The sequence below is a fragment of the Gadus macrocephalus genome, chromosome 12 (genome assembly GCF_031168955.1).
Source record: "Gadus macrocephalus chromosome 12, ASM3116895v1".
NCBI lineage: Eukaryota > Metazoa > Chordata > Actinopteri > Gadiformes > Gadidae > Gadus > Gadus macrocephalus.
The window spans coordinates 4,912,191-4,925,793 of NC_082393.1; the positions used below are offsets into that span (position 1 = coordinate 4,912,191).

The following is a 13,603-nucleotide window of genomic DNA, read 5'->3' on the forward strand; positions in this document are numbered from 1 at the left end:
CAAAAAAGGCGACACGATTAAGTATGTGCAAAAGCGTGCTCTTCAGGAGTCATAGATTCATTTTTCAGGACGTAATCCTATTTTATCATTAAAGTATTTTCGATAGGAATAATTATAAAATGTAACTTCTAATATTATAATAATCATCAATCAAACCATCATTTAAAAGGCAAGACATTATTTTTATGCATTGGATGATTGTTTTTGTTGGTTCCATTTTGGGGATCCAAATTTGGCCTATCATCTACAAACAAGTCCTGCGGTGCAGGATAAGAGCCAGTTTTGTTTTCCGAGTTGGCCCTGCTTGGCCCGCAACACCACGTTCAAGGAGGAAGAGAATGTGGTGGCAAGCCCTGCGGCGGCTCTATAAGAGCGGGATTAGCTCACCCCATCAATGATCGTCCTGTTTTATCTCATTGCTTTGGCCCAGTTGTCTAGAGGACTTCAGTCTCATCTTCAGAGCCATGTCTGTGGTTATTGATGGTTTGATAAGGAGCGATATGGGACACTAAGCTGTTGTTAATTTGTTTTTCAAACAGTCACTCATCGATCGGGCAATGCTTTTCATCAAGTGCAATGACTATTGAATATCACGGCGGAGAAAGCGTCCGCAGTGATTACTCTGGAAAGAACACGCAACTATTAGACGATAAAAAGGTTTTCAGAAAAGTTGACAGAGTACTGCTGGTCTGAAGCAAAAAAAAAAAGAAAAGCCTACACAACAAGGTTGACTGACGAAGAGGGCAGAAAGACAACTAGAGCTTTGCCGAAGTTGAATTATGAATATCAAACTAGAAGGAACCTAAAATTAGAATCCTAATGACCAGCTGTCTCGAAGATCAGTTGATGAATTTGCTGCCGAATATTAGTGCCAATTTACATGAAACGGGTTTCTTATGGTGAATGTTCGGGGTACATGGGACTGAAGTTATCGTGTCTTCACTAATGGGACCCATTTTTATTTTAGGATCTGTTTATGCTTTACATCAATTCAATGAATCATTAATACGTAGACTGATTTCTCCACTCAAGTAATGGAGCGCTTGGCTATTAGTTTCTTTAGACTAGATTCAGTGTATATATCGATAAATATGTTTGCTTGAACAAAGTCATGTAATGAAAACAGAATGACCGTTTATGGCGTACTTTTTCAGATGACATGCTATAATGTTCAAGGTGATTGATGACATTGTTGGGGCTTTCCCAAATACCTCCCTGATACAAAAGACAACTCCAGATGTACTCGTTTGAAGTAGTAAACGTTGATAAAGAATTGAGCCATCTGTGCAAAACATTAAAGAAGTGGAATGCCACCACAATCGTGGATTTTAATGAAAGACAATGTTCACCATTTGTTATGGAGTTGTTGTTATTATTAGAGACACGATTGAATTGAGTTGAACAAGATCACAATAGGTATTTATACTTGTGAATCCAAATAATTGAGGCATTCGTTAATCCTTATTCAGCACTGGAAATAGGTTATTTATAATGTCACCGTTGTATCAGCTCGATTTAGTTTACATAACGAAACAGCTGTTGAAGGTTAATTCCTAAGCCATGGAAACATAGAAACAAATAAATTATAAAAACTCCATATGCAAGTAAGTTTGAAACCAATTATGAAAGTCAACGCACTACGGTGAACGTGGTGATCTCTGTGCATGAGTTGGTATGATTCTGTCTCCGGTGTAGTGCAGGTTGTTGTCCCTGTTTTAAGGGTATCATAGATTGTATTTGGTGTATCTAGAAGAGTAACATGCTATGAATAGTTGTAGCTATGCTATAACTAACTGGTATCCATTTTTCAATTCTTAAACTGGTCACAATTCTAAATGGATTAATGCAATGTTGGTTATAAAATATCGATACCTTAATATCAAATTCCCTTCCAGACTTCTTGATTGACATTTTCTCGTATCGATGATGAATTTTATTTACCTTTTTAAGCGTAACGTCTTTTTGTGAGACGTAAAATAAATCAGTAACCAGTCACAGAAATACAACAGACCATCTGCTACGGATAAAACATCAGAGAGAAAAAATAATACGACGTCTCGTCTGCCTTTGTTTGATAGCATTTGAAACATAAAAGTAATATATGATATCTCATCTGCCTTCGTTTAATCAAAGAAATTACGGAATGAAGCAGTGGTTGTTCGCTATCCAATTGAAATGGCCTTGTCTTCCTTGGAGACACACGCAGCACGGTTCAGAGAGAGAGAGAGATGAAGAGAGAGAGAGATGAAGAGAGAGAGAGAGAGATGAAGAGAGAGAGAGAGAGAGAGAGAGAGAGAGAGAGAGAGAGAGAGAGGAGAGAGAGAGAGAGAGAGAGGAGAGAGAGAGAGAGAGAGAGAGAGAGAGAGAGAGAGAGAGAGAGAGAGAGAGAGAGAGAGAGAGAGAGAGAGAGAGAGAGAGAGAGAGGAGAGAGAGAGAGAGAGAGAGAGAGGAGAGAGAGAGAGAGAGAGAGAGAGAGAGAGAGAGAGAGAGAGAGAGAGAGGTTATAACCGGACGTGAGGTGGAGGTACCGCCAGCCTGTTAGCTCTGGACCACCGGGAGTGTGTGTGTGTCTGTGTAATATATATATATATATATATATATATATACATACATACATACATACACACACACACACACACACACAGATATGTGTGTGTGTGTGTGTGTGAGAGACTTTGAATGGGTTGTTTTATCCCTTGTACCAGGTTCTCTGAGACCTTCAGGTGGAGGACAGAAGGAAGAGGTCGTACTCTATTTACTTTCAGACGTCTTCTATGGTGTTCCAGCACCTTCTTCCTAACTATTTTCTCTGTAATCCAGCCATAACATTTTAGGTGTTGGCTCCAAAGGGTACAAACAGCGGAGCTGATCATAAAAAAATCATACAATCATAAAAAACGTTGACAACACACGTTGACAACACTGTCCTGTATTGTAACTGATGTAACTGAAACAATATTATGTATGTGTTTATTGTGAAAATATATACTCAACAAAATATGCTTGCGTTTTTTAAACTGCGACGGACCGCTTTTTCTTTATGAGTTACATTATAGGCTGACTACGACAACAACGATGACAACATCTGGTCGAATGTTGGCAAATAAAGTGAGCCCTCTTTCCCTGTAGCCCAAAGCATCGTCTGTAATGTTCTGTATTGTGTTCAGCAGAAGGCTGCGTGTCAACATGTTTCAATGTTATCCTCATATTCCTAACAGGAGAAATGCAATGTCTACCTGCGGTCACTTCAAAAGCTCACATAAAGAGGCTGAAGCATGTTGCTACGCCACCCCCATCATTTCCCAAAGGAAACCTGTGATGTCTTTCTTCCCCGCTGCCAACTTGCTCATGTATGCTCTTGGTTCCCTAGGGAACATGTCGTACACGTACGATGGATTAGGCATACATGTGATGAATAAACCCAAGCAAACCTATACAACCATGCTAAAAAGAGGTAGTATTTATCTTCCTTTTTCTTCACAGATTGATCAAAGATTCTCTTGGGAATCAATTTGGCCGGTACACTGTGATGAAACCCTGTGAATCAAGTGTAACCATGTCAACATTGTTTGTCGATATTATTCACTGGAGAAGCTGGAGATTTTTTGATGAAAGTCGCTATAATCATGAATCATCTGACTTCCATCACTCTTGACCTTATGCTCATGTTACATAATTAAATTATAGGGTTGGCATTAGGGGTGACCTCGAATCTTTGACCATTCACATTTCGTCAAAGATTCGAAGACATTGATTTGATGTTGTCCTTAATAGTTGAATTGTCGTGTCAGGAAAATGTTCTTGCGTAACAGTGTTCCATTGGAAGGATGGGCTGCTATTGGAGTGATACCACGGCATTGCTTTGCTTAACTCATGAAACATATTCATTTCAATTGCACTTGAGCAATGCTGAAGTTTATTATAAATAATAAAGGCTATCATGTGTAGCCTGCAAAGAATGTTGCTCTCATTATTATACACGGCTGAAATTCGGCATAGAAAGATCTGAACAATGTGAAAGGCATAAAAGCTAGGTACCGTGTTCATATTCCCTGGTGATGATGAGCTTATTAGGAAAATGGGTTTAAAAAATGCCACATGGTACCCATTGAGTCTACCTTTAAGGGGTTCACACCAGGAAAGGCATTTCCATTTAGACTTCACCAACGCACTCTATCACCTTAGTGCTAATATAAATATATTAACAGTTAGAAATACCAAATCACTTCCTGGAAAAGTAACAATGTATTGGATTGAACAAATTAGGAGGCTAGATACACCTCAGCCATTTGTAGAATGGCTCACAGCAGGCATATTTGAGTACCCAGAAGCTAAGCATATCCAGAAAATAGAGACAAAACCCAGTTAACTATTGGGTTTAGCATCCACCAAGCATCCACCTTCAAACACCTAGTTACAATGTGACATTTGTCAGAACTGCGGCGGGAATATTAGTATTTCTTTTTACGAAAGCCAACTCCTGTTCACTTTCAAGTGATTCTGCAAAAGGTAAGTGTACTTCAACATATCCATTTGACTACAGCTGATAATAAGCCTTTGATTTCACCAGTGAGTTAGTGGTGTTCCAGAGACGGTAGGGGGAAACGAGGGGAGGGCTGGACACGACGCAGCTATGTGCTCCAAAGATAAGTTATCCCCATTCCAAGCCCCATTGTCCCTTTTTTTTAATATGACGATTAAAACAACCTTTGCTATTGAAACCGCCAGCAAAGTGCTTGAGTGCTTGAATTCATTCGTTATTTTCAATTGAAATACCAAGCTCGCAACATGTCAAGCGAAATGGATAAAAAAGAGATTTGGACTGATCAGGATTCCCACCTAGTGGCAGTAGAAAAGAAAAGGAAAAAATGATCCATGAAAGGTTTTTGACACTAGACATCCATGTTAAGAGCTTCAAGTGGATGCTGTGGTGTGGTGGAGCATGTTGACTCCAAGGGTGGAGGACTACGTGGAGAGACTGTTATCCTTTTGCCTGTGTCCTAGGCTAGCATGGGGAGCCTGAATCGGTAATACTCTACCTTGTAACCTTTTCTTTTTCACAAGTTCATAAATAGTAATGAGCAGGTGTTGTAAAATGGACACCAATTTCAATAATATGAGAAATGCTCTACTTTAACCAAGCAGAAGTAGAATAAGGCCACATTAAATGGCAAGGACATCCGCTATATCCGCAGTCCTTGGGAAACGCTTACTTAAGGTAACAGCTCTCGCTTAAGGTAACTATACCGAAAAGACTTTTGGAATTATGTTTAAAGGCCGTGTTGCAGGGCTAATTTTCAAACAAATTTGTGCAATTTGCTTGCTGGTTGTTACAATGATACCTAACAACTGTTGTTAGGTATCACAAAACGGAATGTAATACGAAAAAGTAGGAACTATATTAGCGGTTTGCGATTGATTCTCATTTCCCTCAGAATGCATTGCATGACGTAACGTTGGGGAGACACGGACCAAAGCCGCATTGAGACCCTTGAGAATAGAGACAAGATAAGAGATAATAAGAGATTGTTCAGCAGATTATACAGATACATGGATAAATACATAGATAGATATAGTTAGTATATGCTAGAAGTGAACCTCCTAAGAACCAGGCAATTTGATTGGTTCGCTACCTCGGGATATTGGGCAATATCCCATGATTGAGATATCAAACTCAGGATATTGTTTTCATCGCAAAAAGTCTGCTAATAAAACAAACCGCCTGTCAAAAAGTGTTATCTTATTATTTTTGGAGTGTTCACGTGTAGTATACTAAAACAATTATTCTCCGTGAATAGTGGAGAATAGCCCCCGAGACCGGAGTTGGACGAATGCGCTTTGTGTATGTGTTCAATGTACATCTGTCTGATCGTATGTGCGGTAGATTAATGGTTAAATAATGTCAGACCACGATCGGTCATACTTGCAGGCACTCATTTGGAAGTGCACTAATTGCGTGTCCGAAAGGCTACCTGCCAGATTGGTGCCAATTATTGTCGTGTTTGCATTGTAATGCACAACTTTGCCTCTCCTTGTTATAAATCAACGTGCATCCAAACAACTTTAGCCAATGCAGCCTCCTATGTCAGTGTTGCTTTACAATACTATAGCATATCAGATTATCAAAAGCGTTGGGGGAAAGATTTAATTAGGGATTATCTGGGGGGGATTTCACAGGTGGGACTGGCAAATTAGCACACAGCTAGCATTTTGCCTTCTATTTCTAGATCTTCTGACTAAGTTTACCGGTACTTATCTGAACGATATTATCGCTGTCACTAGATTTAAAGAAAACGTTGACTTTCACTCTGTGCTAATCACTGACAGTAAAAATAAATAAAAGTGTCGTTATTTTATGCACTGCTGTTCATTGACTAGCTACAGAGCTCGTTGCTGCGTTGCTCCTCTGACCATGCATTTAATTGGCTTTGACGGTTCTTGGCAATTCCTCATTCGCCCTCTCACGTCTGACCGGGTTCGAAATGATACGGCTGTGGGCCATCATACATGTTACTTGTGGTTCTTGCCACCTCTTAGATGCCGATGTTATGACTACCAAAAATGACAAAAACTGGACTTTAACACTATTTTGAAGACATTTTATGAAGGACATATTGTGTGCTTTATGTACCCATTAATCAAACCTTCCGGTTAACCTGCAACACGGCCTTCAATGAAAGAGAGATGACAGCGAGGAAGAACCTTAAAAAGAAATGAGTTTCGGTGGGATTAAACAAATGGAAAAAATATAAACCCACGCCCAGCATTGCTCCGACAGGCCCATTGAACCTGCAACGAAGGGCCGCTTGGAGGAGGACGCCGGTGATTAATTAGTAGCGACAGATTCAGGTGTGCCCTGAGGTGCGTCATGTGAGATAAACCTGGATTGTTGCATTATGGCAGCTGTTTTGACGAGTTCAGAGAAGCCACTATTTGCTATCATCCCAAAAAACAAGGTCTTGTGGAGTGCACCGTATACACACACACTCACCTCATACAGCAACTGAACGTGGCCTAATTAAAAACATGCTGAAGAAGCAGAAAATAAACAGGATGTTCCCCAGCCATGACTCTGCTTATGGCCTGAGTATGAGAGATAAAATTCATTCTTTAAAAATTGCACTCTCCGGAAACTTTCAAGACTGACTTAATATTATTTTATGCTTAGCATAGTATCTATGCGGAGGTGGGAATAGTCAGACATGAGGCTGGAAAGTGCCGTCTGAAGCAGGCTGTGACGCACTGACGCCTATGGCAAATGTCAAGACCTTTCAAGGGAGCCGTAATAACAACACGTTTTTTAAATGATACATTACATGTTTTTCCAGCCACAATGAATCAAAAAATAAATATATAACCGGTGTGACACAATTCTGTTGAGCCAGAAAAGATTTTCATCAACTGGTCGCCTGTTGTTGACACCAGGCAATGATGTTACATTTATACGAATACCAGAGTTTGAGAGTAGTGACAGGTCAATTTTGCACCATTACAGAGAAGAAAGCCTCCAGCATGGCACATTATTTCATAGCTAAGGGCCAACTGTCAAACTAGATATAAAGAAATAAGATTTGATCATCTTATTTGTGCCGTGTTTCTCTGGGCTTCATCTGCCTTTCAAGTGAAGCTCAAGTGTCCTCCACCTTTTGTTTTGTTCACTTAACATCGCTTTACATTATTTTTCTTAACAGAAGCTGGGAACAACGGCGGCGTGGTGGTTAAAGGCTTGGTTAAAGTGGGGAAATTGGGAAACGAAAGCCATCACTGTGCTTGACGAATGGCACCCAAGTGGGTTAAGCCACGACGCTACAGAAAACAAACATGATACGCTTTATATTTTAAATCAAGGCTGAAATTACAGTTGGGTAACCTTGTACTGTTGCTGTTTGTGAAAGCGGCTGACATCGATACCTGGCGTTTTCGCTTGGACAGCACGGGGGGGGGGGGGGGGGGTTCCGCTCATTTGGCTGTCTGTCTGGCTAGAATGTTGGCCTGATCAGTCATTTACCGGTGATGAGTCAAGATTGTCAGACTGAAACAAATGACAAAGCTCTGCAGAGCGGGGGAGGGAAGAAAAGCATAGGGCTGCAGAAAATACACTCCCGGTGGAAGAATTGCATTCTTTCAAACAGTGGTGCACTTGTTTAGACTACGACAGGAGATAGAAACCACAAATGGTTCAAAATATAAAGGGATGTGCTGCTAAACCTATATGCGAAAGGGCGGAGCATTTAGATAGAAATGCAGACCAGAGGCCATTCCTTTGTCTCCGAAAGCTGAAACAATAAACCAAAAGGCAGCATTAAGAATTCGAAAAGGTATGAAAATCATTATTGTGTGACAAAGTGGACGTGTCTGTGAGGGGATAATCCAAGAATGTGCTCCTTGTCAGTATTTAAAAAAAAAAAAAATTATCTAATCAGCTTTGGAATCACAGCAAAAATTGCCTTTTTATAGTCTTAGGATTTGACAGAGTGTCTTGAGAGCCACTTCCCAGGTTTTTTTCTGTCTGCAATTTCAAAAGGAAATTGTAAATGGCTGAGCACTTAGGACTAATGCCTGAGGTATGTAGAGGGGAGATGTACTCATACCTGCCACATGAAATGAACAGACTATCCTATTGTTGAGTTGCCAATTAATTAGGCTCATAGGTGCTGCTAGGAATCGAGTCTTCCTTGAAATAAACAACACAATTTGGTATTCACTGTCGCCCTCCTGAGACCTAATGCAATTAAAAACTTAAACCGTAATAATCCCATTTATGCAATTAAGAAAGGGCAAGGTTGATTTAATTCACCTTATTTCCTGGAAGGAAGTGCAGTGCAGGTCTACTTTTCAAGTTGAATATTTTCAATTATTCAGATATTAACAAACCAAATCCATTGAATAAAAAATGTACTCAATGAGTGAGTGAGAGAAAGAAAGAAAGAGCTAAAGGAAAGTGAGCTGTGATTGACCAGGGCGCTGAGCCAATCAACAAGGCAGGGGGTGATGGCTGTTAAGTGTGTGTGTGCCAGCTTAGAGGGCTATAGGCATGTTATATTGCAGTCTCTAGGGACCATGTATCCTTGGTCAAAGCAGAAGTGGCTTATCAAATATTTGTGCAAAAAAATACAGTCACTACTACAATTGTGACCACATGAATGGCTATGGGATAGATGGATTGCCCTGCCATTTGAAAAGTCATGGTTTTATTGTGTTTGGCTGCTCATTTATATTGATTCACATTCAATTTGGTTGCACCATGATGATTGAATACAGCTTTTTTTTTTGCGCAATTCCATGCCAAACAAACAAACAAACAAGCTTGTTTCTGGTTGTTGTTCAGCTTTCACAGGTATTGAGGTGTTTTAAAGCTGCAGTAGGTAAGATTTAGGGCTGCACCATATGAGGGAAAATGGTACAGCCAGACCCTCTGCAAGGAATGGGACGAAAATAAGGTTGTTATCACTAACAGAGTTCATATTTTATTGAACATGTCGCATTGAATGCACTGATTAATGTACCAACAATGAAATACAAATAAAGGGAAACCGTACAACTGTTATTATACAATGATTGAAAAATTACGGCAATTTGATTACAAAAAAACTGTTCCCACTGTGTACACTGATAAATAATAGAGCAGCAGGGAAGCGAACAATATATAGTGTCATTATGCATTGTTTAGAAATACATTTCCAGAAAACAGCCGTATAACTTCACAGCGACAATAGCACCGCCATGCACAAGTAAAAAACCACGCATCGCTGTTCAGGAGCTTTTGAGCAATGTTTTAATTTTCTTTTGATTTTATTAATGTTTCCTCACTCTCTGCCCCCTACCTCCCTATGCATCTTCGCCATTGAGACGTGTTGCATTTCACACACCTGTGATTGACAGGTAAGATGAATTCCTGGAATCAATCACAGAAGAGATGCCTTGATTGGTCAGAAATTATCAGTTTCTAATATCTAAATTGGCTTACACAGTGGCAGGCCGCAGCGCATCCAACTCGCAATGGATATTCGACAGGGCATTTCACTCAGTAATAGCTGAAAGATGACTTTGGCATTTCTACTCAAGTACACTCAAATAATAGCCGTTAATCCTACCTAGAGCTCCTTTAAAGACCCCACTCTAGCCAACATTTGAGGTCCCATGTGTCCATCTTAAAGTAAGCCTTACACATACAATTACCAATTATGCCAATTAATTAACATGACAGAGTTTATTTGTATTATTTTACAAAGGCATTTATATATATATATATATATATATATATATATATATATATATATATATATATATATATATATAGCATTTTTTCCACGGCCAAGGCACTATTTTACATGAAGGCCCCTTGCAATCATTGCACAGCGCTGCTGATTAGCCTTGACAACCTTGCAAAGAAACAAAAAGAGCAACAAATAGAATTCCCCATTTGCCTCCTGTTCCTCAACCGTTGGCTGCCAGCACCACCGACCAAGACATGACCAGGCTGGGAGCGTATTTGTCCATACATTGGAGGAAACACTTGTTTGTTGGGCTGGTTCACCCCAGACAGAGATAACCTGTGGCCCAGTGAGGCAGTGAGCTTGAGGCCTAGGCAGTCCCCCTGTTCTCAGCCAACCCAGATTGACAACCGGGGAATTAGACGCTACAGGGAGGCCGGCCTCAAAAGGGATGCAGGAGAGACTCTGAGAGGAAAGCCCTTTGGCACAAATGAAATATAGCTCAAAATAATTATAACAAGCTCTTGTAGGCTGTTGCTAAGGTAATTCTGAGATGAGGGCCATTACTACACTCAATGCCATACTGTCTGTGTAGCCTGCAGATCTGCAATAATGCACCGATGGCAGAAAGGCAAGAGAGATATGTTTCAGTATTCAGAATGTCATCCATGTCCCAGTATGCCTAAAACTGTTGAAAGCAAGAGGATGTATATTCAATTAGGGCACCCAATGTAATACTAACGCAGCTTTTCCTCAAAAGAGGTTGTCTTTCTTCATTTCTTCTGACAGCTAAGCAAATTATGTAAAACACAAAAATAACAAATCTTATCCCGAATCAAGAACGGAAGCCCTATCTAATCACCAACCAATGCTTCCTTAATCCCAACATAATACCAATGCCTTTCAACAGAGAATGTAGTCTTGAAGAATCATGAAACCAAAAAAGGAAAACATAAAAGGGTTGGCAATTGTGCAAATAGCGCTTGGCCAAGTCCAACTTTAAGTAAATCGTGTGACAAAATGTAGGGTTTTAATCCCTGGTTCACTCCTAAAGTATAAATTCCCCAAATGCAGTCGTCCGTTCATTCGATTGAATCGATCAGCCACTCCTAAACCACTCCTAATATATGTTTTCCACCATCCCCATCGCGGGCCACAGAGGCAGATAGATGGCAGTATGCAAATCCCTCCCTGCGTGATGGAGGATGGAACTGCGATGTGGGAGCTGGTTCAGTGACGGGGGTAGAGAGAGAGCCACAGCAGCTCCTCCTGCGATGCACGGTGTGCACTTATTCTGAAAAGTTCAACAAATAGAAGTGGTACGGCCCTATTAGGGATATCGGGGTTAGTCTATAAACCCATCGATCAGGGCTACAGTATCCACAGTATCTGTACCACGACGTGGAATGTGAGATATATTCTGCAACAACGGAACCCAAATCCATTCAATCTTGTCATTGCACTTTGCATTTTATTGAATATGCCTTTCTCTATGGGGACGAATCTTGTAAAACTTGGGAGTTCAGTGGGATGTGCTGTCCTATCGCCTACGTTAACCTATAGGATGGAAAGTGCGTTGCAAAGTGCAGCTGCACCGATGTGTCGCCTCCACGGACCCGAGGAGGGGAGCGGATCGGAGGGAAAACAAGTGCACCGATGTGTGGCTGTTGTGCAGATCGCAGGCATGAAGCGCTCCACCGCTCACCGAAGTGCGTACCAAAGTGAAATACAACGACAAAGACCGCTGTTTTGAGTGACGTGGTGGGGTGATTTGACTCACTTTGCTTGCTAAACATCACAACACAACTGCGTGCACGACAACACACGTCTTGGAAGCGAACTGAACTGAGGGCGAGGGGGAGAAAATCGCGTTGAAAGTTGAATCGCCTAGTATCGCCTTACCTCAATATCGCCGTGTCGCCTTGTCTGCTCACCACACTTTCCACCGAGGAATAGTCCACCGTTTGTCCAGCGGGCAAGCATGAAGGGAGAAAGCAGCACACACTGAGCAGGATCGCGGTGAGCCACTGACCGGAGACGCACGCATCCTGCACCGCCAACATGATGTCCATCACAGAACTGCTGCACCCAAGTCTCCCCAAGTGTTGTTCTCAATAAAAACCTGCACGCAAAACCCTGGTCGTCAAATCTGTTGTTTTTTTTATCTTGTTTTTACTCCGTAAGAAAAACGATGGGTTGGTGGTGGTGGTGGTGGCGGCGGTGCTGCTATAGTTTCCCGGGTTTGTTTGGTTCCTACGTCAGCCCACGGAGCGAGGGGAAGTGCAGACTGCTCTCCAGTGGCGCGCACACCATCTAGTGAGGAGGAGACGCTGTGTAAAATGGGAGCAGACCTAGAAGCAGACAACCCCCAGGCGCTGATCCTGTTGCCATGCGGCCGTTTCCCGGGCAACCCGTTCCCAGTGGTTTCTGATGAAGCCGTTTGAGCGGCTGTAGGTAATGATGATACAACATACGCGACCTATGAGAAATTAATGGCGTTCATTTGAGAGACATCACCGCCCCCCCCCGTATTCCTGTGCAAGGAAATTTACATCCGGAACGTGGAAGTGGATGTTGGATGCCGTAGGTCGAGTGTTTTTTTTTCTTCAAAGTTATGTCACCCTTTTTTTTTTTTTGCAAATGCTGTATATTTCGAGGATGAAAGCGCTGCAAGCGCAGATGAGCAGAAGCGAAACTTCACAAGAAGCACAATAGATATTTTTTTTAAGTGGGCTGCGAGAGCTGCCATCCCCCTCCCCCCTTCGTTGTCATCGTCCCATTCAGAGCCTTAAGGCCTGTCCCCCTAGCACAGGGGTTAGGACAGCCGTAACCATGGAAATGACACACATTAATGTGAGGTGACATGTTAATATTTAGTTAATCCCACTTGATCTTTGTCAAAGACGCATGTCTTGTTGCTCTATCTCATTACCATAGCGTCGGTCGTGTTTACCAAGATAAGTAGGGAAAGGAACATCACCATTTTATTAAAATCATAAGAAAACATTATGAATGTAGTACAAAAATTATGGAAATCTTCTCGAAGCTGCTAACAAAACACCTTAGGTTGTGTTGTTGTTGTTTTTCTCCTGCTTGCTTTGTTTCAGTAAATTCTTGACAGTTGACAGTCTTCGCTGTGACAGACTCTCTCATCATTTCAGAACATATAGGCTGAACACACAATAAAAAAAATGATGTTTTTTCTCAAAACTGGGATGACAAAAGCTGTCATCGAGCAATGCAAATCCACGCCTTTGTCAGAGAATCGTTGAATTCAGTGTCAGTCAAGAATTTTGAAGTCCGAGGCATACTCAACGCACTTTCAACACTGAAAACATTGAAAACACTGAAAACATTGTCTATTATCTCTTAAAATAGTGGCATATGAC

The 13,603-nt window shown here is 41.3% G+C and overlaps 1 protein-coding gene across 1 annotated transcript in view; it reads right to left on the minus strand.

Annotated features, from left to right (window-relative positions):
* Window positions 1-12,720, minus strand: part of negr1 (neuronal growth regulator 1) — a 76,677-nt gene extending 63,957 nt beyond the window's left edge. The window contains exon 1 of the mRNA XM_060067516.1: window positions 12,117-12,720. Within this exon, the coding sequence (XP_059923499.1) occupies window positions 12,117-12,286 (170 nt within the window). The 5' untranslated portion in view covers window positions 12,287-12,720. The remainder of the gene's footprint in view (window positions 1-12,116) is intronic.
* Window positions 12,721-13,603: the final 883 nt, after the last annotated feature.